This window comes from Saccoglossus kowalevskii, chromosome 1 (genome assembly GCF_978046115.1).
Source record: "Saccoglossus kowalevskii chromosome 1, keSacKowa6.1, whole genome shotgun sequence".
Lineage (NCBI taxonomy): Eukaryota > Metazoa > Hemichordata > Enteropneusta > Harrimaniidae > Saccoglossus > Saccoglossus kowalevskii.
This window is the reverse complement of record NC_140641.1, coordinates 9,045,384-9,071,034: the sequence shown is the minus strand read 5'-3', so window position 1 is coordinate 9,071,034 and position 25,651 is coordinate 9,045,384. Positions and strand designations below refer to the sequence as shown.

The 25,651-nt window shown below is 32.4% G+C and overlaps 1 protein-coding gene across 1 annotated transcript in view; it reads left to right on the top strand.

Moving 5' to 3' along the window:
* Window positions 1–18,850, top strand: part of LOC144353526 (uncharacterized) — a 39,808-nt gene extending 20,958 nt beyond the window's left edge. Inside the window, exons 2-3 of the mRNA XM_085504400.1 lie at window positions 14,971–15,510; window positions 15,780–18,850. Coding sequence (XP_085360526.1) covers window positions 14,971–15,510; window positions 15,780–16,843 — 1,604 coding nt within the window. The 3' untranslated portion in view covers window positions 16,844–18,850. The remainder of the gene's footprint in view (window positions 1–14,970; window positions 15,511–15,779) is intronic.
* Window positions 18,851–25,651: the final 6,801 nt, after the last annotated feature.

Sequence of the window (25,651 nt, the reverse complement as noted above, 5' to 3'; positions counted from 1 at the left end):
TACAGTGTGTAGTGATGACAAAAACACAATAGTAATATGAGTATTTATTCACCTGTATATTTAGTGTATGTGATATACAGTGTGTAGTGATGACAAAAACACAATAGTGATATCAGTATTTCTTCACCTGTATATTTAGTGTGTGTGATATACAGTGTGTAGTGATGACAAAAACACAATAGTAATATGAGTATTCACCTGTACATTTAGTGTATGTGATATACAGTGTGTAGTGATGACAAAAACACAATAGTAATATGAGTATTCACCTGTACATTTAGTGTATGTGATATACAGTGTGTAGTGATGACAAAAACACAATAGTAAGATGAGTATTTATTCACCTGTATATTTAGTGTATGTGATATACAGTGTGTAGTGATGACAAAAACACAATAGTGATATCAGTATTTCTTCACCTGTATATTTAGTGTGTGTGATATACAGTGTGTAGTGATGACAAAAACACAATAGTAATATGAGTATTTATTCACCTGTATATTTAGTGTATGTGATATACAGGGTGTAGTGATGACAAAAACACAATAGTAATATGAGTATTTATTCACCTGTACATTTAGTGTATGTGATATACAGTGTGTAGTGATGACAAAAACACAATAGTAATATGAGTATTTATTCACCTGTATATTTAGTGTATGTGATATACAGGGTGTAGTGATGACAAAAACACAATAGTAATATCAGTATTTATTCACCTGTACATTTAGTGTGTGTGATATACAGTGTATAGTGATGACAAAAACACAATAGTAATATGAGTATTTATTCACCTGTATATTTAGTGTATGTGATATACAGGGTGTAGTGATGACAAAAACACAATAGTAATATGAGTATTTATTCACCTGTACATTTAGTGTATGTGATATACAGTGTGTAGTGATGACAAAAACACAATAGTAATATGAGTATTTATTCACCTGTATATTTAGTGTATGTGATATACAGGGTGTAGTGATGACAAAAACACAATAGTAATATCAGTATTTATTCACCTGTACATTTAGTGTGTGTGATATACAGTGTATAGTGATGACAAAAACACAATAGTAATATGAGTATTTATTCACCTGTATATTTAGTGTATGTGATATACAGGGTGTAGTGATGACAAAAACACAATAGTGATATCAGTATTTATTCACCTGTATATTTAGTGTATGTGATATACAGTGTGTAGTGATGACAAAAACACAATAGTGATATCAGTATTTCTTCACCTGTATATTTAGTGTGTGTGATATACAGTGTGTAGTGATGACAAAAACACAATAGTAATATGAGTATTCACCTGTACATTTAGTGTATGTGATATACAGTGTGTAGTGATGACAAAAACACAATAGTAATATGAGTATTCACCTGTACATTTAGTGTATGTGATATACAGTGTGTAGTGATGACAAAAACACAATAGTGATATCAGTATTTCTTCACCTGTACATTTAGTGTATGTGATATACAGTGTATAGTGATGACAAAAACACAATAGTGATATCAGTATTTCTTCACCTGTACATTTAGTGTATGTGATATACAGTGTATAGTGATGACAAAAACACAATACTAATATGAGTATTCACCTGTACATTTAGTGTATGTGATATACAGTGTGTAGTGATGACAAAAACACAATAGTAATATGAGTATTTCTTCACCTGTACATTTAGTGTATGTGATATACAGTGTGTAGTGATGACAAAAACACAATAGTGATATCAGTATTTCTTCACCTGTACATTTAGTGTATGTGATATACAGTGTATAGTGATGACAAAAACACAATAGTAATATGAGTATTCACCTGTACATTTAGTGTATGTGATATACAGTGTGTAGTGATGACAAAAACACAATAGTAATATGAGTATTTCTTCACCTGTACATTTAGTGTATGTGATATACAGTGTGTAGTGATGACAAAAACACAATAGTGATATCAGTATTTCTTCACCTATATATTTAGTGTATGTGATATACAGTGTGTAGTGATGACAAAAACACAATAGTAATATGAGTATTCACCTGTACATTTAGTGTATGTGATATACAGTGTGTAGTGATGACAAAAACACAATAGTAATATGAGTATTTATTCACCTGTATATTTAGTGTATGTGATATACAGTGTATAGTGATGACAAAAACACAATAGTAATATGAGTATTTATTCACCTGTACATTTAGTGTATGTGATATACAGTGTGTAGTGATGACAAAAACACAATAGCGATATCAGTATTTCTTCACCTGTACATTTAGTGTATGTGATATACAGTGTGTAGTGATGACAAAAACACAATAGTGATATCAGTATTTCTTCACCTGTACATTTAGTGTATGTGATATACAGTGTGTAGTGATGACAAAAACACAATAGTAATATGAGTATTTGTTCACTTGTATATTTAGTGTATGTGATATACAGGGTGTAGTGATGACAAAAACACAATAGTGATATCAGTATTTCTTCACCTGTACATTTAGTGTATGTGATATACAGTGTGTAGTGATGACAAAAACACAATAGTGATATCAGTATTTCTTCACCTGTACATTTAGTGTATGTGATATACAGTGTGTAGTGATGACAAAAACACAATAGTGATATCAGTATTTCTTCACCTGTACATTTAGTGTATGTGATATACAGTGTGTAGTGATGACAAAAACACAATAGTAATATGAGTATTTGTTCACTTGTATATTTAGTGTATGTGATATACAGGGTGTAGTGATGACAAAAACACAATAGTGATATCAGTATTTATTCACCTATATATTTAGTGCATGTGATATACAGTATGTAGTGGTGACAAAAACACAATAGTGATATCAGTATTTCTTCACCTGTACATTTAGTGTATGTGATATACAGTGTATAGTGATGACAAAAACACAATAGTAATATCAGTATTTATTCACCTGTACATTTAGTGTATGTGATATACAGGGTGTAGTGATGACAAAAACACAATAGTGATATCAGTATTTATTCACCTGTATATTTAGTGTATGTGATATACAGTGTTAGTGATGACAAAAACACAATAGTGATATCAGTATTTATTCACCTGTACATTTAGTGTATGTGATATACAGTGTGTAGTGATGACAAAAACACAATAGTAATATGAGTATGTGTATGTGATATACAGTGTGTAGTGATGACAAAAACACAATAGTAATATGAGTATTTATTCACCTGTATATTTAGAGTATGTGATATACAGGGTGTAGTGATGACAAAAACACAATAGTAATATGAGTATTTATTCACCTGTACATTTAGTGTATGTGATATACAGTGTGTAGTGATGACAAAAACACAATAGTAATATGAGTATTTATTCACCTGTATATTTAGTGTATGTGATATACAGGGTGTAGTGATGACAAAAACACAATAGTAATATCAGTATTTATTCACCTGTACATTTAGTGTGTGTGATATACAGTGTATAGTGATGACAAAAACACAATAGTAATATGAGTATTTATTCACCTGTATATTTAGTGTATGTGATATACAGGGTGTAGTGATGACAAAAACACAATAGTGATATCAGTATTTATTCACCTGTATATTTAGTGTATGTGATATACAGTGTGTAGTGATGACAAAAACACAATAGTGATATCAGTATTTCTTCACCTGTATATTTAGTGTGTGTGATATACAGTGTGTAGTGATGACAAAAACACAATAGTAATATGAGTATTCACCTGTACATTTAGTGTATGTGATATACAGTGTGTAGTGATGACAAAAACACAATAGTAATATGAGTATTCACCTGTACATTTAGTGTATGTGATATACAGTGTGTAGTGATGACAAAAACACAATAGTAAGATGAGTATTTATTCACCTGTATATTTAGTGTATGTGATATACAGTGTGTAGTGATGACAAAAACACAATAGTGATATCAGTATTTCTTCACCTGTATATTTAGTGTGTGTGATATACAGTGTGTAGTGATGACAAAAACACAATAGTAATATGAGTATTTATTCACCTGTATATTTAGTGTATGTGATATACAGTGTGTAGTGATGACAAAAACACAATAGTGATATCAGTATTTCTTCACCTGTATATTTAGTGTGTGTGATATACAGTGTGTAGTGATGACAAAAACACAATAGTAATATGAGTATTCACCTGTACATTTAGTGTATGTGATATACAGTGTGTAGTGATGACAAAAACACAATAGTAATATGAGTATTCACCTGTACATTTAGTGTATGTGATATACAGTGTGTAGTGATGACAAAAACACAATAGTAAGATGAGTATTTATTCACCTGTATATTTAGTGTATGTGATATACAGTGTGTAGTGATGACAAAAACACAATAGTGATATCAGTATTTCTTCACCTGTATATTTAGTGTGTGTGATATACAGTGTGTAGTGATGACAAAAACACAATAGTAATATGAGTATTTATTCACCTGTATATTTAGTGTATGTGATATACAGGGTGTAGTGATGACAAAAACACAATAGTAATATGAGTATTTATTCACCTGTACATTTAGTGTATGTGATATACAGTGTGTAGTGATGACAAAAACACAATAGTAATATGAGTATTTATTCACCTGTATATTTAGTGTATGTGATATACAGGGTGTAGTGATGACAAAAACACAATAGTAATATCAGTATTTATTCACCTGTACATTTAGTGTGTGTGATATACAGTGTATAGTGATGACAAAAACACAATAGTAATATGAGTATTTATTCACCTGTATATTTAGTGTATGTGATATACAGGGTGTAGTGATGACAAAAACACAATAGTAATATGAGTATTTATTCACCTGTACATTTAGTGTATGTGATATACAGTGTGTAGTGATGACAAAAACACAATAGTAATATGAGTATTTATTCACCTGTATATTTAGTGTATGTGATATACAGGGTGTAGTGATGACAAAAACACAATAGTAATATCAGTATTTATTCACCTGTACATTTAGTGTGTGTGATATACAGTGTATAGTGATGACAAAAACACAATAGTAATATGAGTATTTATTCACCTGTATATTTAGTGTATGTGATATACAGGGTGTAGTGATGACAAAAACACAATAGTGATATCAGTATTTATTCACCTGTATATTTAGTGTATGTGATATACAGTGTGTAGTGATGACAAAAACACAATAGTGATATCAGTATTTCTTCACCTGTATATTTAGTGTGTGTGATATACAGTGTGTAGTGATGACAAAAACACAATAGTAATATGAGTATTCACCTGTACATTTAGTGTATGTGATATACAGTGTGTAGTGATGACAAAAACACAATAGTAATATGAGTATTCACCTGTACATTTAGTGTATGTGATATACAGTGTGTAGTGATGACAAAAACACAATAGTGATATCAGTATTTCTTCACCTGTACATTTAGTGTATGTGATATACAGTGTATAGTGATGACAAAAACACAATAGTGATATCAGTATTTCTTCACCTGTACATTTAGTGTATGTGATATACAGTGTATAGTGATGACAAAAACACAATACTAATATGAGTATTCACCTGTACATTTAGTGTATGTGATATACAGTGTGTAGTGATGACAAAAACACAATAGTAATATGAGTATTTCTTCACCTGTACATTTAGTGTATGTGATATACAGTGTGTAGTGATGACAAAAACACAATAGTGATATCAGTATTTCTTCACCTGTACATTTAGTGTATGTGATATACAGTGTATAGTGATGACAAAAACACAATAGTAATATGAGTATTCACCTGTACATTTAGTGTATGTGATATACAGTGTGTAGTGATGACAAAAACACAATAGTAATATGAGTATTTCTTCACCTGTACATTTAGTGTATGTGATATACAGTGTGTAGTGATGACAAAAACACAATAGTGATATCAGTATTTCTTCACCTATATATTTAGTGTATGTGATATACAGTGTGTAGTGATGACAAAAACACAATAGTAATATGAGTATTCACCTGTACATTTAGTGTATGTGATATACAGTGTGTAGTGATGACAAAAACACAATAGTAATATGAGTATTTATTCACCTGTATATTTAGTGTATGTGATATACAGTGTATAGTGATGACAAAAACACAATAGTAATATGAGTATTTATTCACCTGTACATTTAGTGTATGTGATATACAGTGTGTAGTGATGACAAAAACACAATAGCGATATCAGTATTTCTTCACCTGTACATTTAGTGTATGTGATATACAGTGTGTAGTGATGACAAAAACACAATAGTGATATCAGTATTTCTTCACCTGTACATTTAGTGTATGTGATATACAGTGTGTAGTGATGACAAAAACACAATAGTAATATGAGTATTTGTTCACTTGTATATTTAGTGTATGTGATATACAGGGTGTAGTGATGACAAAAACACAATAGTGATATCAGTATTTCTTCACCTGTACATTTAGTGTATGTGATATACAGTGTGTAGTGATGACAAAAACACAATAGTGATATCAGTATTTCTTCACCTGTACATTTAGTGTATGTGATATACAGTGTGTAGTGATGACAAAAACACAATAGTGATATCAGTATTTCTTCACCTGTACATTTAGTGTATGTGATATACAGTGTGTAGTGATGACAAAAACACAATAGTAATATGAGTATTTGTTCACTTGTATATTTAGTGTATGTGATATACAGGGTGTAGTGATGACAAAAACACAATAGTGATATCAGTATTTATTCACCTATATATTTAGTGCATGTGATATACAGTATGTAGTGGTGACAAAAACACAATAGTGATATCAGTATTTCTTCACCTGTACATTTAGTGTATGTGATATACAGTGTATAGTGATGACAAAAACACAATAGTAATATGAGTATTTATTCACCTGTATATTTAGTGTATGTGATATACAGGGTGTAGTGATGACAAAAACACAATAGTGATATCAGTATTTATTCACCTATATATTTAGTGTATGTGATATACAGTGTGTAGTGATGACAAAAACACAATAGTAATATGAGTATTTATTCACCTGTATATTTAGTGTATGTGATATACAGGGTGTAGTGATGACAAAAACACAATAGTAATATGAGTATTTATTCACCTGTACATTTAGTGTATGTGATATACAGTGTGTAGTGATGACAAAAACACAATAGTAATATGAGTATTTATTCACCTGTATATTTAGTGTATGTGATATACAGGGTGTAGTGATGACAAAAACACAATAGTAATATCAGTATTTATTCACCTGTACATTTAGTGTGTGTGATATACAGTGTATAGTGATGACAACAACACAATAGTAATATGAGTATTTATTCACCTGTATATTTAGTGTATGTGATATACAGGGTGTAGTGATGACAAAAACACAATAGTGATATCAGTATTTATTCACCTGTATATTTAGTGTATGTGATATACAGTGTGTAGTGATGACAAAAACACAATAGTGATATCAGTATTTCTTCACCTGTATATTTAGTGTGTGTGATATACAGTGTGTAGTGATGACAAAAACACAATAGTAATATGAGTATTCACCTGTACATTTAGTGTATGTGATATACAGTGTGTAGTGATGACAAAAACACAATAGTAATATGAGTATTCACCTGTACATTTAGTGTATGTGATATACAGTGTGTAGTGATGACAAAAACACAATAGTAAGATGAGTATTTATTCACCTGTATATTTAGTGTATGTGATATACAGTGTGTAGTGATGACAAAAACACAATAGTGATATCAGTATTTCTTCACCTGTATATTTAGTGTGTGTGATATACAGTGTGTAGTGATGACAAAAACACAATAGTAATATGAGTATTTATTCACCTGTATATTTAGTGTATGTGATATACAGGGTGTAGTGATGACAAAAACACAATAGTAATATGAGTATTTATTCACCTGTACATTTAGTGTATGTGATATACAGTGTGTAGTGATGACAAAAACACAATAGTAATATGAGTATTTATTCACCTGTATATTTAGTGTATGTGATATACAGGGTGTAGTGATGACAAAAACACAATAGTAATATCAGTATTTATTCACCTGTACATTTAGTGTGTGTGATATACAGTGTATAGTGATGACAAAAACACAATAGTAATATGAGTATTTATTCACCTGTATATTTAGTGTATGTGATATACAGGGTGTAGTGATGACAAAAACACAATAGTAATATGAGTATTTATTCACCTGTACATTTAGTGTATGTGATATACAGTGTGTAGTGATGACAAAAACACAATAGTAATATGAGTATTTATTCACCTGTATATTTAGTGTATGTGATATACAGGGTGTAGTGATGACAAAAACACAATAGTAATATCAGTATTTATTCACCTGTACATTTAGTGTGTGTGATATACAGTGTATAGTGATGACAAAAACACAATAGTAATATGAGTATTTATTCACCTGTATATTTAGTGTATGTGATATACAGGGTGTAGTGATGACAAAAACACAATAGTGATATCAGTATTTATTCACCTGTATATTTAGTGTATGTGATATACAGTGTGTAGTGATGACAAAAACACAATAGTGATATCAGTATTTCTTCACCTGTATAATTAGTGTGTGTGATATACAGTGTGTAGTGATGACAAAAACACAATAGTAATATGAGTATTCACCTGTACATTTAGTGTATGTGATATACAGTGTGTAGTGATGACAAAAACACAATAGTAATATGAGTATTCACCTGTACATTTAGTGTATGTGATATACAGTGTGTAGTGATGACAAAAAACACAATAGTAAGATGAGTATTTATTCACCTGTATATTTAGTGTATGTGATATACAGTGTGTAGTGATGACAAAAACACAATAGTGATATCAGTATTTCTTCACCTGTATATTTAGTGTGTGTGATATACAGTGTGTAGTGATGACAAAAACACAATAGTAATATGAGTATTTATTCACCTGTATATTTAGTGTATGTGATATACAGGGTGTAGTGATGACAAAAACACAATAGTAATATGAGTATTTATTCACCTGTACATTTAGTGTATGTGATATACAGTGTGTAGTGATGACAAAAACACAATAGTAATATGAGTATTTATTCACCTGTATATTTAGTGTATGTGATATACAGGGTGTAGTGATGACAAAAACACAATAGTAATATCAGTATTTATTCACCTGTACATTTAGTGTGTGTGATATACAGTGTGTAGTGATGACAAAAACACAATAGTAATATGAGTATTCACCTGTACATTTAGTGTATGTGATATACAGTGTGTAGTGATGACAAAAACACAATAGTAATATGAGTATTCACCTGTACATTTAGTGTATGTGATATACAGTGTGTAGTGATGACAAAAACACAATAGTGATATCAGTATTTCTTCACCTGTACATTTAGTGTATGTGATATACAGTGTATAGTGATGACAAAAACACAATAGTGATATCAGTATTTCTTTACCTGTACATTTAGTGTATGTGATATACAGTGTATAGTGATGACAAAAACACAATAGTAATATGAGTATTCACCTGTACATTTAGTGTATGTGATATACAGTGTGTAGTGATGACAAAAACACAATAGTAATATCAGTATTTCTTCACCTGTACATTTAGTGTATGTGATATACAGTGTGTAGTGATGACAAAAACACAATAGTGATATCAGTATTTCTTCACCTGTACATTTAGTGTATGTGATATACAGTGTATAGTGATGACAAAAACACAATAGTAATATCAGTATTTATTCACCTGTACATTTAGTGTGTGTGATATACAGTGTGTAGTGATGACAAAAACACAATAGTAATATGAGTATTCACCTGTACATTTAGTGTATGTGATATACAGTGTGTAGTGATGACAAAAACACAATAGTAATATGAGTATTCACCTGTACATTTAGTGTATGTGATATACAGTGTGTAGTGATGACAAAAACACAATAGTGATATCAGTATTTCTTCACCTGTATATTTAGTGTGTGTGATATACAGTGTGTAGTGATGACAAAAACACAATAGTAATATGAGTATTCACCTGTACATTTAGTGTATGTGATATACAGTGTGTAGTGATGACAAAAACACAATAGTAATATGAGTATTCACCTGTACATTTAGTGTATGTGATATACAGTGTGTAGTGATGACAAAAAACACAATAGTAAGATGAGTATTTATTCACCTGTATATTTAGTGTATGTGATATACAGTGTGTAGTGATGACAAAAACACAATAGTAATATGAGTATTTATTCACCTGTATATTTAGTGTATGTGATATACAGGGTGTAGTGATGACAAAAACACAATAGTAATATCAGTATTTATTCACCTGTACATTTAGTGTGTGTGATATACAGTGTATAGTGATGACAAAAACACAATAGTAATATGAGTATTTATTCACCTGTATATTTAGTGTATGTGATATACAGGGTGTAGTGATGACAAAAACACAATAGTGATATCAGTATTTATTCACCTGTATATTTAGTGTATGTGATATACAGTGTGTAGTGATGACAAAAACACAATAGTGATATCAGTATTTCTTCACCTGTATATTTAGTGTGTGTGATATACAGTGTGTAGTGATGACAAAAACACAATAGTAATATGAGTATTCACCTGTACATTTAGTGTATGTGATATACAGTGTGTAGTGATGACAAAAACACAATAGTAATATGAGTATTCACCTGTACATTTAGTGTATGTGATATACAGTGTGTAGTGATGACAAAAAACACAATAGTAAGATGAGTATTTATTCACCTGTATATTTAGTGTATGTGATATACAGTGTGTAGTGATGACAAAAACACAATAGTGATATCAGTATTTCTTCACCTGTATATTTAGTGTGTGTGATATACAGTGTGTAGTGATGACAAAAACACAATAGTAATATGAGTATTTATTCACCTGTATATTTAGTGTATGTGATATACAGGGTGTAGTGATGACAAAAACACAATAGTAATATGAGTATTTATTCACCTGTACATTTAGTGTATGTGATATACAGTGTGTAGTGATGACAAAAACACAATAGTAATATGAGTATTTATTCACCTGTATATTTAGTGTATGTGATATACAGGGTGTAGTGATGACAAAAACACAATAGTAATATCAGTATTTATTCACCTGTACATTTAGTGTGTGTGATATACAGTGTGTAGTGATGACAAAAACACAATAGTAATATGAGTATTCACCTGTACATTTAGTGTATGTGATATACAGTGTGTAGTGATGACAAAAACACAATAGTAATATGAGTATTCACCTGTACATTTAGTGTATGTGATATACAGTGTGTAGTGATGACAAAAACACAATAGTGATATCAGTATTTCTTCACCTGTACATTTAGTGTATGTGATATACAGTGTATAGTGATGACAAAAACACAATAGTGATATCAGTATTTCTTTACCTGTACATTTAGTGTATGTGATATACAGTGTATAGTGATGACAAAAACACAATAGTAATATGAGTATTCACCTGTACATTTAGTGTATGTGATATACAGTGTGTAGTGATGACAAAAACACAATAGTAATATGAGTATTTCTTCACCTGTACATTTAGTGTATGTGATATACAGTGTGTAGTGATGACAAAAACACAATAGTGATATCAGTATTTCTTCACCTGTACATTTAGTGTATGTGATATACAGTGTATAGTGATGACAAAAACACAATAGTAATATGAGTATTCACCTGTACATTTAGTGTATGTGATATACAGTGTGTAGTGATGACAAAAACACAATAGTAATATGAGTATTTCTTCACCTGTACATTTAGTGTATGTGATATACAGTGTGTAGTGATGACAAAAACACAATAGTGATATCAGTATTTCTTCACCTATATATTTAGTGTATGTGATATACAGTGTGTAGTGATGACAAAAACACAATAGTAATATGAGTATTCACCTGTACATTTAGTGTATGTGATATACAGTGTGTAGTGATGACAAAAACACAATAGTAATATGAGTATTTATTCACCTGTATATTTAGTGTATGTGATATACAGTGTATAGTGATGACAAAAACACAATAGTAATATGAGTATTTATTCACCTGTACATTTAGTGTATGTGATATACAGTGTGTAGTGATGACAAAAACACAATAGTGATATCAGTATTTCTTCACCTGTACATTTAGTGTATGTGATATACAGTGTGTAGTGATGACAAAAACACAATAGTGATATCAGTATTTCTTCACCTGTACATTTAGTGTATGTGATATACAGTGTGTAGTGATGACAAAAACACAATAGTAATATGAGTATTTGTTCACTTGTATATTTAGTGTATGTGATATACAGGGTGTAGTGATGACAAAAACACAATAGTGATATCAGTATTTCTTCACCTGTACATTTAGTGTATGTGATATACAGTGTGTAGTGATGACAAAAACACAATAGTGATATCAGTATTTCTTCACCTGTACATTTAGTGTATGTGATATACAGTGTGTAGTGATGACAAAAACACAGTAGTAATATGAGTATTCACCTGTACATTTAGTGTATGTGATATACAGTGTGTAGTGATGACAAAAACACAATAGTAAGATGAGTATTTATTCACCTGTACATTTAGTGTATGTGATATACAGTGTGTAGTGATGACAAAAACACAATAGTAATATGAGTATTTGTTCACTTGTATATTTAGTGTATGTGATATACAGGGTGTAGTGATGACAAAAACACAATAGTGATATCAGTATTTATTCACCTATATATTTAGTGCATGTGATATACAGTGTGTAGTGATGACAAAAACACAATAGTGATATCAGTATTTCTTCACCTGTACATTTAGTGTATGTGATATACAGTGTATAGTGATGACAAAAACACAATAGTAATATGAGTATTTATTCACCTGTATATTTAGTGTATGTGATATACAGGGTGTAGTGATGACAAAAACACAATAGTGATATCAGTATTTATTCACCTATATATTTAGTGTATGTGATAAACAGTGTGTAGTGATGACAAAAACACAATAGTAATATGAGTATTTATTCACCTGTATATTTAGTGTATGTGATATACAGGGTGTAGTGATGACAAAAACACAATAGTAATATGAGTATTTATTCACCTGTACATTTAGTGTATGTGATATACAGTGTGTAGTGATGACAAAAACACAATAGTAATATGAGTATTTATTCACCTGTATATTTAGTGTATGTGATATACAGGGTGTAGTGATGACAAAAACACAATAGTAATATCAGTATTTATTCACCTGTACATTTAGTGTGTGTGATATACAGTGTATAGTGATGACAAAAACACAATAGTAATATGAGTATTTATTCACCTGTATATTTAGTGTATGTGATATACAGGGTGTAGTGATGACAAAAACACAATAGTGATATCAGTATTTATTCACCTGTATATTTAGTGTATGTGATATACAGTGTGTAGTGATGACAAAAACACAATAGTGATATCAGTATTTCTTCACCTGTATATTTAGTGTGTGTGATATACAGTGTGTAGTGATGACAAAAACACAATAGTAATATGAGTATTCACCTGTACATTTAGTGTATGTGATATACAGTGTGTAGTGATGACAAAAACACAATAGTAATATGAGTATTCACCTGTACATTTAGTGTATGTGATATACAGTGTGTAGTGATGACAAAAACACAATAGTGATATCAGTATTTATTCACCTGTATATTTAGTGTATGTGATATACAGTGTGTAGTGATGACAAAAACACAATAGTGATATCAGTATTTCTTCACCTGTATATTTAGTGTGTGTGATATACAGTGTGTAGTGATGACAAAAACACAATAGTAATATGAGTATTCACCTGTACATTTAGTGTATGTGATATACAGTGTGTAGTGATGACAAAAACACAATAGTAATATGAGTATTCACCTGTACATTTAGTGTATGTGATATACAGTGTGTAGTGATGACAAAAACACAATAGTGATATCAGTATTTCTTCACCTGTACATTTAGTGTATGTGATATACAGTGTATAGTGATGACAAAAACACAATAGTGATATCAGTATTTCTTCACCTGTACATTTAGTGTATGTGATATACAGTGTATAGTGATGACAAAAACACAATAGTAATATGAGTATTCACCTGTACATTTAGTGTATGTGATATACAGTGTGTAGTGATGACAAAAACACAATAGTAATATGAGTATTTCTTCACCTGTACATTTAGTGTATGTGATATACAGTGTGTAGTGATGACAAAAACACAATAGTGATATCAGTATTTCTTCACCTGTACATTTAGTGTATGTGATATACAGTGTATAGTGATGACAAAAACACAATAGTAATATGAGTATTCACCTGTACATTTAGTGTATGTGATATACAGTGTGTAGTGATGACAAAAACACAATAGTAATATGAGTATTTCTTCACCTGTACATTTAGTGTATGTGATATACAGTGTGTAGTGATGACAAAAACACAATAGTGATATCAGTATTTCTTCACCTATATATTTAGTGTATGTGATATACAGTGTGTAGTGATGACAAAAACACAATAGTAATATGAGTATTCACCTGTACATTTAGTGTATGTGATATACAGTGTGTAGTGATGACAAAAACACAATAGTAATATGAGTATTTATTCACCTGTATATTTAGTGTATGTGATATACAGTGTATAGTGATGACAAAAACACAATAGTAATATGAGTATTTATTCACCTGTACATTTAGTGTATGTGATATACAGTGTGTAGTGATGACAAAAACACAATAGTGATATCAGTATTTCTTCACCTGTACATTTAGTGTATGTGATATACAGTGTGTAGTGATGACAAAAACACAATAGTGATATCAGTATTTCTTCACCTATTGGCACCACATAAAACAGTGGGTCCAACCACATGTTTAGAATATCTGGGGATTGAACTTGATACTCTTGCTATGGAGGCACGCCTACCAGAGAATAAACTTAATAGGATGCTTAGTTTGGTTGCTTCATTCCTTGCCCGTAAATCCTGCACAAAGCGAGAATTACTAAGCCTCCTGGGACACCTGAATTTCGCATGCAGGGTGGTCACTCCAGGCCGGACATTTATTTCACGCTTAATTGAAATTTCCAAGGGAGTGAAGAGTTTAAACTACCATGTGACATTATCGCAAGAAAGTAAACAAGACCTGCTGATGTGGCACCAACTCCTCTCTAATTGGAATGGTGTTTCTATGTTTCTGGAGGCCGAAACAACCCTAGCGTCGGATATGCAGCTATTCACAGATGCCAGCGGCATAGGGCATGGCGGCTATTTTCGCGGTCATTGGTTTAACGAACGCTGGCAGCACGGACTTACCCTTGACTCTGATCCAGCACTGTCCATCGCATTCCAAGAACTGTACCCAATCGTGGTAGCATCAGTGTTATGGGGTCATTTTTGGGGACGCAGGCGAATTATGTTCAATTGTGACAACATGGCGACCGTTCACATTATCAATAAAGGCCGCTCTAAGTCACCTGTCATTATGAAGCTAATGCGACGACTAGTAATCATGGCAGCATCCCACAGTTTCATGTTTCAAGCTCAACATATCCCTGGGAAGCTTAACACAATTGCTGATTCTTTGTCTCGTTTCCAGATACAACGTTTTCGGGAAGTGGCTCCACTCGCAGACAAATCCCCGTGCCTGATTCCCTCCGAAGTAATGTTCAGCTGAACCAAGCGCTGGTCACCTTCCAAAGAGCGGCTCTCAGTGCACGTACAATTGGATCATATTCAACAGGAGTACGCGCATGGTTACGTTTCACAGCTTTGTCAGAAATCCCAGGGCAGTCAACTTCGCATCCCCGTATCTCAGAAGACATCCTGATATATTTTGTGACGCATTGCGCTACGAACTTGCATCTTAAATACACCACTATTAAGGTATATCTGGCAGGCATACGGAATTACTACATATTAGGTGGCTACCCTAATCCACTGCTTACTCTACAAGGTCAGTCACCTCTTCGCCTTAATTATGTACTCCGGGGAATTCTACGTCTCCAAGGAAATGAAACCCGACCACGTTTGCCCATAACGGTAGATATACTACAACGTTTGTGCAACCTACTCCGTCAGGGGGTATTTGGTCCCTATTTCGATCTCATGCTGGAATCAGTATTTTTGTTAGCCTTTTATGGTTTCCTCCGCTGCAGCGAGTTTACTTGCCCCACTTCAACTTTCAATATGCAGTACAATTTATGCTTGGCTGATATCAGTGTACCAGATCATGCAGCCCATATAACTATTCATATCAAGGCATCCAAAACAGATCAATTCCGGAAAGGTTTCGACTTGCGGCTTTTCCCAACAGGCACGCCTTTTTGTCCAGTTACAATGCTGCAGCAATTTTTATCCGTGCGGCATAAGATGTTTCCCCTTGCAACCGAACCACTGTTTCTGCTTCCCGAACGAACACCCCTTAATCGTCGTATCTTCACAGAGTCTCTTCGTATATTGCTCGCAAGGATTGGACTACAACCGCATTTGTTTGCAGGACACTCCTTCCGCATCGGAGCAGCTACCACCGCAGCAAGTGCTCACGTTCCTGATCACCTCATCCAAACATTAGGCAGATGGTCCAGCAACTGTTATCGCACCTACATCAGAACACCAGAGAGTCTTCTACAACATGCCTTTCAAAAAATGGCAACATCGTAAATAGCATCTGACATTTACAGTATTAAGAACTTTCACTGCATCCAATATTCACAGTATTCAGAACATTGTTATTAAATCATGTACAGCATCCGACATTTACAGTATTCAGTACTTTTCTATTTCTTCATTTACAGCATCCAATATTTACAGTATTCAGTACTTTTCTATTTCCTCTTGTTCAGCATCTGTCGGAACCTTCCTATTGCATCATGTTACCGCATCCAATATCTGCAGTTTTCAGAACTATACTATTGCATCATGTACAGCATCCGACATTTACAGGGTATCGGAGGAGTCAATTTGTAATTTCCAGTCTGTTCGCTTATTTTTGTAATTGCTTCTTTTTGTCATTCCTACATCTAACCACATCCACCTGGGTCGTTCATGCGCACATGTCACCCAGGACCCCGCTCCCCAAGCCGTGCATATATCATATGCCCCTTGGGCTGGAGCACCCTAGCATTACTCATCACCACCTGGGTCGTACTTGTTCAATGTAACCTCAAGCTTACTCCCCAAGCCGTGCATATTTCATATGCCCCTTGGGCTGGAGTAACCTACCATATACACCTGGCATGCACATGCACACACGTCACCCAGGATCCTGCTCCCCAAGCCGCGCATATTTCATATGCCCCTTGGGCTGGAGCATCCTGCCATATACTAATTTCCATATGGGTTATGCACGCTCATATGGAACCCTGGTGCCTACTCCCCAAGCCGTGCATATTTCATTTGCCCCTTGGGCTGGAGTACCCTGCCATATCCACCTGGGTCGCACATGCGCACATGTCACCCAGGATCCTGCTCCCCAAGCCGCGCATATTTCATATGCCCCTTGGGCCAGAGCATCCTTCCATCAACTAACTCAACCCTCTACCCAATCCTTATTTCATGGGGGTCACTTCAGTCATGACATACTTGCCATTCCCTCAGTCTGGGCCAGGGATTTCATCCTGCCCCCCATTCAGTTTCTCAGTAGCCACTCTCCAGGCTACCCCTCACTTGATCGGTCACCTTCACGGTCACGCACGACCTTGGTGGCACGGTGACCTTCATCCCCTGGGCAGCATAGTGACCTTCAGCTACAAGGTCACTTCGTGGCCTTGACGTTGATCTCACTTATGCCCTTGGCCTGGTAAGTTAGACTGAAGGGACCCCTTGCCCAATTTATAGTTTTATTAGAAATATGATTTTTTGTTTTTTGTAGAGTTAACTGTTTTTTATTATTGCATAATTAGTAAGTTTTTTGGTTTGTATGTGTTGATTTTGTATGTGCTTTTTTATTAAATGTAATTCAATTTATATCTTCTGTGTGCGGTGTGTCTTTACAAAGTGAGATCTGTGTTGTCACAGATATATTTTGTAGGGACACTTAGCTCACTGCTAGGAGGATTTGCTTAGCACCCCTTAGATAGTCTTTGCAACCCTGTTTAATTAAGCGCTTAATTTAATTTGGCAGCCAATCAGTTCTCACTTGCACACGACACTTAGCGTCACCTAAATTTCTTTTGTCTCTTTGTTACCACTCATTCATTCAGTTTTTTTTTTTTTTTATCACGCTACAGTGCACAGTGCATTATCGTCAATCCCACCACCATCCCCATCTTCCGCCTTTTGGCCCCTTCATTCTGACTTACTGGGCCAGGGATTTCATCCTGCCCCCCATTCAGTTTCTCAGTAGCCACTCTCCAGGCTACCCCTCACTTGATCGGTCACCTTCACGGTCACGCACGACCTTGGTGGCACGGTGACCTTCATCCCCTGGGCAGCATAGTGACCTTCAGCTACAAGGTCACTTCGTGGCCTTGACGTTGATCTCACTTATGCCCTTGGCCTGGTAAGTTAGACTGAAGGGACCCCTTGCCCAATTTATAGTTTTATTAGAAATATGATTTTTTGTTTTTTGTAGAGTTAACTGTTTTTTATTATTGCATAATTAGTAAGTTTTTTGGTTTGTATGTGTTGATTTTGTATGTGCTTTTTTATTAAATGTAATTCAATTTATATCTTCTGTGTGCGGTGTGTCTTTACAAAGTGTATGTGATATACAGTGTGTAGTGATGACAAAAACACAATAGTAATATGAGTATTTGTTCACTTGTATATTTAGTGTATGTGATATACAGGGTGTAGTGATGACAAAAACACAATAGTGATATCAGTATTTCTTCACCTGTACATTTAGTGTATGTGATATACAGTGTGTAGTGATGACAAAAACACAATAGTGATATCAGTATTTCTTCACCTGTACATTTAGTGTATGTGATATACAGTGTGTAGTGATGACAAAAACACAATAGTGATATCAGTATTTCTTCACCTGTACATTTAGTGTATGTGATATACAGTGTGTAGTGATGACAAAAACACAATAGTAATATGAGTATTTGTTCACTTGTATATTTAGTGTATGTGATATACAGGGTGTAGTGATGACAAAAACACAATAGTGATATCAGTATTTATTCACCTATATATTTAGTGCATGTGATATACAGTGTGTAGTGATGACAAAAACACAATAGTGATATCAGTATTTCTTCACCTGTACATTTAGTGTATGTGATATACAGTGTATAGTGATGACAAAAACACAATAGTAATATGAGTATTTATTCACCTGTATATTTAGTGTATGTGATATACAGGGTGTAGTGATGACAAAAACACAATAGTGATATCAGTATTTATTCACCTATATATTTAGTGTATGTGATATACAGTGTGTAGTGATGACAAAAACACAATAGTAATATGAGTATTTATTCACCTGTATATTTAGTGTATGTGATATACAGTGTGTAGTGATGACAAAAACACAATAGTAATATGAGTATTTATTCACCTGTATATTTAGTGTATGTGATATACAGTGTGTAGTGATGACAAAAACACAATAGTAATATGAGTATGTATTCACCTGTATATTTAGTGTATGTGATATTCAGTGTGTAGTGATGACAAAAACACAATAGTAATATGAGTATTTATTCACCTGTATATTTAGTGTATGTGATATACAGGGTGTAGTGATGACAAAAACACAATAGTGATATCAGTATTTATTCACCTGTATATTTAGTGTATGTGATATACAGTGTGTAGTGATGACAAAAACACAATAGTAATATGAGTATTTATTCACCTGTATATTTAGTGTATGTGATATACAGTGTGTAGTGATGACAAAAACACAATAGTAATATGAGTATTTATTCACCTGTATATTTAGTGTATGTGATATACAGTGTGTAGTGATGACAAAAACACAATAGTAATATGAGTATTTATTCACCTGTATATTTAGTGTATGTGATATACAGGGTGTAGTGATGACAAAAACACAATAGTGATATCAGTATTTATTCACCTGTATATTTAGTGTATGTGATATACAGTGTGTAGTGATGACAAAAACACAATAGTGATATCAGTATTTATTCACCTGTACATTTAGTGTATGTGATATACAGTGTGTAGTGATGACAAAAACACAATAGTAATATGAGTATTTATTCACCTGTATATTTAGTGTATGTGATATACAGTGTGTAGTGATGACAAAAACACAATAGTAATATGAGTATTTATTCACCTGTATATTTAGTGTATGTGATATACAGGGTGTAGTGATGACAAAAACACAATAGTAATATGAGTATTTATTCACCTGTATATTTAGTGTATGTGATATACAGGGTGTAGTGATGACAAAAACACAATAGTAATATCAGTATTTATTCACCTGTACATTTAGTGTGTGTGATATACAGTGTATAGTGATGACAAAAACACAATAGTAATATGAGTATTTATTCACCTGTATATTTAGTGTATGTGATATACAGGGTGTAGTGATGACAAAAACACAATAGTGATATCAGTATTTATTCACCTGTATATTTAGTGTATGTGATATACAGTGTGTAGTGATGACAAAAACACAATAGTGATATCAGTATTTCTTCACCTGTATATTTAGTGTGTGTGATATACAGTGTGTAGTGATGACAAAAACACAATAGTAATATGAGTATTCACCTGTACATTTAGTGTATGTGATATACAGTGTGTAGTGATGACAAAAACACAATAGTAATATGAGTATTCACCTGTACATTTAGTGTATGTGATATACAGTGTGTAGTGATGACAAAAACACAATAGTAAGATGAGTATTTATTCACCTGTATATTTAGTGTATGTGATATACAGTGTGTAGTGATGACAAAAACACAATAGTGATATCAGTATTTCTTCACCTGTATATTTAGTGTATGTGATATACAGTGTATAGTGATGACAAAAACACAATAGTAATATGAGTATTTATTCACCTGTATATTTAGTGTATATGATATACAGGGTGTAGTGATGACAAAAACACAATAGTGATATCAGTATTTCTTCACCTGTACATTTAGTGTATGTGATATACAGTGTATAGTGATGACAAAAACACAATAGTGATATCAGTATTTCTTCACCTGTACATTTAGTGTATGTGATATACAGTGTATAGTGATGACAAAAACACAATAGTAATATGAGTATTCACCTGTACATTTAGTGTATGTGATATACAGTGTGTAGTGATGACAAAAACACAATAGTGATATCAGTATTTATTCACCTATATATTTAGTGTATGTGATATACAGTGTGTAGTGATGACAAAAACACAATAGTAATATGAGTATTTATTCACCTGTATATTTAGTGTATGTGATATACAGTGTGTAGTGATGACAAAAACACAATAGTAATATGAGTATTTGTTCACTTGTATATTTAGTGTATGTGATATACAGGGTGTAGTGATGACAAAAACACAATAGTGATATCAGTATTTATTCACCTATATATTTAGTGCATGTGATATACAGTGTGTAGTGATGACAAAAACACAATAGTGATATCAGTATTTCTTCACCTGTACATTTAGTGTATGTGATATACAGTGTATAGTGATGACAAAAACACAATAGTAATATGAGTATTTATTCACCTGTATATTTAGTGTATGTGATATACAGGGTGTAGTGATGACAAAAACACAATAGTGATATCAGTATTTATTCACCTATATATTTAGTGTATGTGATATACAGTGTGTAGTGATGACAAAAACACAATAGTAATATGAGTATTTATTCACCTGTATATTTAGTGTATGTGATATACAGTGTGTAGTGATGACAAAAACACAATAGTAATATGAGTATTTATTCACCTGTATATTTAGTGTATGTGATATACAGTGTGTAGTGATGACAAAAACACAATAGTAATATGAGTATGTATTCACCTGTATATTTAGTGTATGTGATATTCAGTGTGTAGTGATGACAAAAACACAATAGTAATATGAGTATTTATTCACCTGTATATTTAGTGTATGTGATATACAGGGTGTAGTGATGACAAAAACACAATAGTGATATCAGTATTTATTCACCTGTATATTTAGTGTATGTGATATACAGTGTGTAGTGATGACAAAAACACAATAGTAATATGAGTATTTATTCACCTGTATATTTAGTGTATGTGATATACAGTGTGTAGTGATGACAAAAACACAATAGTAATATGAGTATTTATTCACCTGTATATTTAGTGTATGTGATATACAGTGTGTAGTGATGACAAAAACACAATAGTAATATGAGTATTTATTCACCTGTATATTTAGTGTATGTGATATACAGGGTGTAGTGATGACAAAAACACAATAGTGATATCAGTATTTATTCACCTGTATATTTAGTGTATGTGATATACAGTGTGTAGTGATGACAAAAACACAATAGTGATATCAGTATTTATTCACCTGTACATTTAGTGTATGTGATATACAGTGTGTAGTGATGACAAAAACACAATAGTAATATGAGTATTCACCTGTACATTTAGTGTATGTGATATACAGTGTGTAGTGATGACAAAAACACAATAGTAATATGAGTATTTATTCACCTGTATATTTAGTGTATGTGATATACAGTGTGTAGTGATGACAAAAACACAATAGTAATATGAGTATTTATTCACCTGTATATTTAGTGTATGTGATATACAGGGTGTAGTGATGACAAAAACACAATAGTAATATGAGTATTTATTCACCTGTATATTTAGTGTATGTGATATACAGGGTGTAGTGATGACAAAAACACAATAGTAATATCAGTATTTATTCACCTGTACATTTAGTGTGTGTGATATACAGTGTATAGTGATGACAAAAACACAATAGTAATATGAGTATTTATTCACCTGTATATTTAGTGTATGTGATATACAGGGTGTAGTGATGACAAAAACACAATAGTGATATCAGTATTTATTCACCTGTATATTTAGTGTATGTGATATACAGTGTGTAGTGATGACAAAAACACAATAGTGATATCAGTATTTCTTCACCTGTATATTTAGTGTGTGTGATATACAGTGTGTAGTGATGACAAAAACACAATAGTAATATGAGTATTCACCTGTACATTTAGTGTATGTGATATACAGTGTGTAGTGATGACAAAAACACAATAGTAATATGAGTATTCACCTGTACATTTAGTGTATGTGATATACAGTGTGTAGTGATGACAAAAACACAATAGTAAGATGAGTATTTATTCACCTGTATATTTAGTGTATGTGATATACAGTGTGTAGTGATAACAAAAACACAATAGTGATATCAGTATTTCTTCACCTGTATATTTAGTGTATGTGATATACAGTGTATAGTGATGACAAAAACACAATAGTAATATGAGTATTTATTCACCTGTATATTTAGTGTATATGATATACAGGGTGTAGTGATGACAAAAACACAATAGTGATATCAGTATTTCTTCACCTGTACATTTAGTGTATGTGATATACAGTGTATAGTGATGACAAAAACACAATAGTGATATCAGTATTTCTTCACCTGTACATTTAGTGTATGTGATATACAGTGTATAGTGATGACAAAAACACAATAGTAATATGAGTATTCACCTGTACATTTAGTGTATGTGATATACAGTGTGTAGTGATGACAAAAACACAATAGTAATATGAGTATTTCTTCACCTGTACATTTAGTGTATGTGATATACAGTGTGTAGTGATGACAAAAACACAATAGTATTATCAGTATTTATTCACCTGTACATTTAGTGTGTGTGATATACAGTGTATAGTGATGACACAAACACAATAGTAATATGAGTATTTATTCACCTGTACATTTAGTGTATGTGATATACAGTGTGTAGTGATGACAAAAACACAATAGTAATATGAGTACCGGTATTTATTCACCTGTATATTTAGTGTATGTGATATACAGGGTGTAGTGATGACAAAAACACAATAGTGATATCAGTATTTATTCACCTATATATTTAGTGTATGTGATATACAGTGTGTAGTGATGACAAAAACACAATAGTGATATCAGTATTTATTCACCTGTACATTTAATGTATGTGATATACAGTGTGTAGTGATGACAAAAACACAATAGTAATATCAGTATTTATTCACCTGTACATTTAGTGTGTGTGATATACAGTGTGTAGTGATGACAAAAACACAATAGTGATATCAGTATTTATTCACCTGTACATTTAGTGTGTGTGATATACAGTGTATAGTGATGACAAAAACACAATAGTAATATGAGTATTTATTCACCTGTATATTTAGTGTATGTGATATACAGGGTGTAGTGATGACAAAAACACAATAGTGATATCAGTATTTATTCACCTGTACATTTATTGTGTGTGATATACAGTGTGTAGTGATGACAAAAACACAATAGTAATATGAGTATTTATTCACCTGTGCATTTAGTGTGTGTGATATACAGTGTGTAGTGATGACAAAAACACAATAGTGATATCAGTATTTCTTCACCTGTACATTTAGTGTATGTGATATATAGTGTGTTGTGATGACAAATACACAATAGTAATATGAGTATTTATTCACCTGTACATTTAGTGTATGTGATATACAGTGTGTAGTGATGACAAAAACACAATAGTAATATCAGTATTTATTCACCTGTACATTTAGTGTGTGTGATATACAGTGTGTAGTGATGACAAAAACACAATAGTAATATCAGTATTTATTTACATTTAATATAAATAATGTAGTGCATGTGAAATACACATAAAAATAAGTAAATTGAACACCCCATTGAGTGCTCGCATTAGGCTGCCTTTAGTATTAATTAAGTCGACGTTGATTAGAAAAATATAATTTTTCCATATAAAATATGTTAAACGGAAATGTTGTCCTCACAAATGAATCATTACTGTAAGAATAATGTGTCGTCATGACTACTGGCTTCAGTCATTTATATTATAAATTATTCAAATTCGATGAAGCACTAAAGGGGAAGTATGCCATTAGCGATCGGAACAAGATACGCCTAACGTTAAATCGTACGGATGTTTTGTTTATACGTGATTGCTTGCACTTATTCAAGGTGTAATGGACATAATACAAAACCTGTCTTGAACCCGAGTAGACTAAATTAAACACGCTTTTATTTCTGTCTATGCTGTGCAATACTATTGTTTGCACACGTCACCCACTTAAATGCGTAGTTACTAAGGGTCAAACTGCTCACGTGTTCTACTCAACGTGTAAGTGAATACTACAAGAAAGTGTTATTACCAGAGGGTTAAGGTGCATAAAATCACCTTTTAATTTATGCAAACTTGCGACTAGGCTCTTTAAACGTTTAACTTCAGAATTCACCCTAAGAAAAAGCATACACCTTAA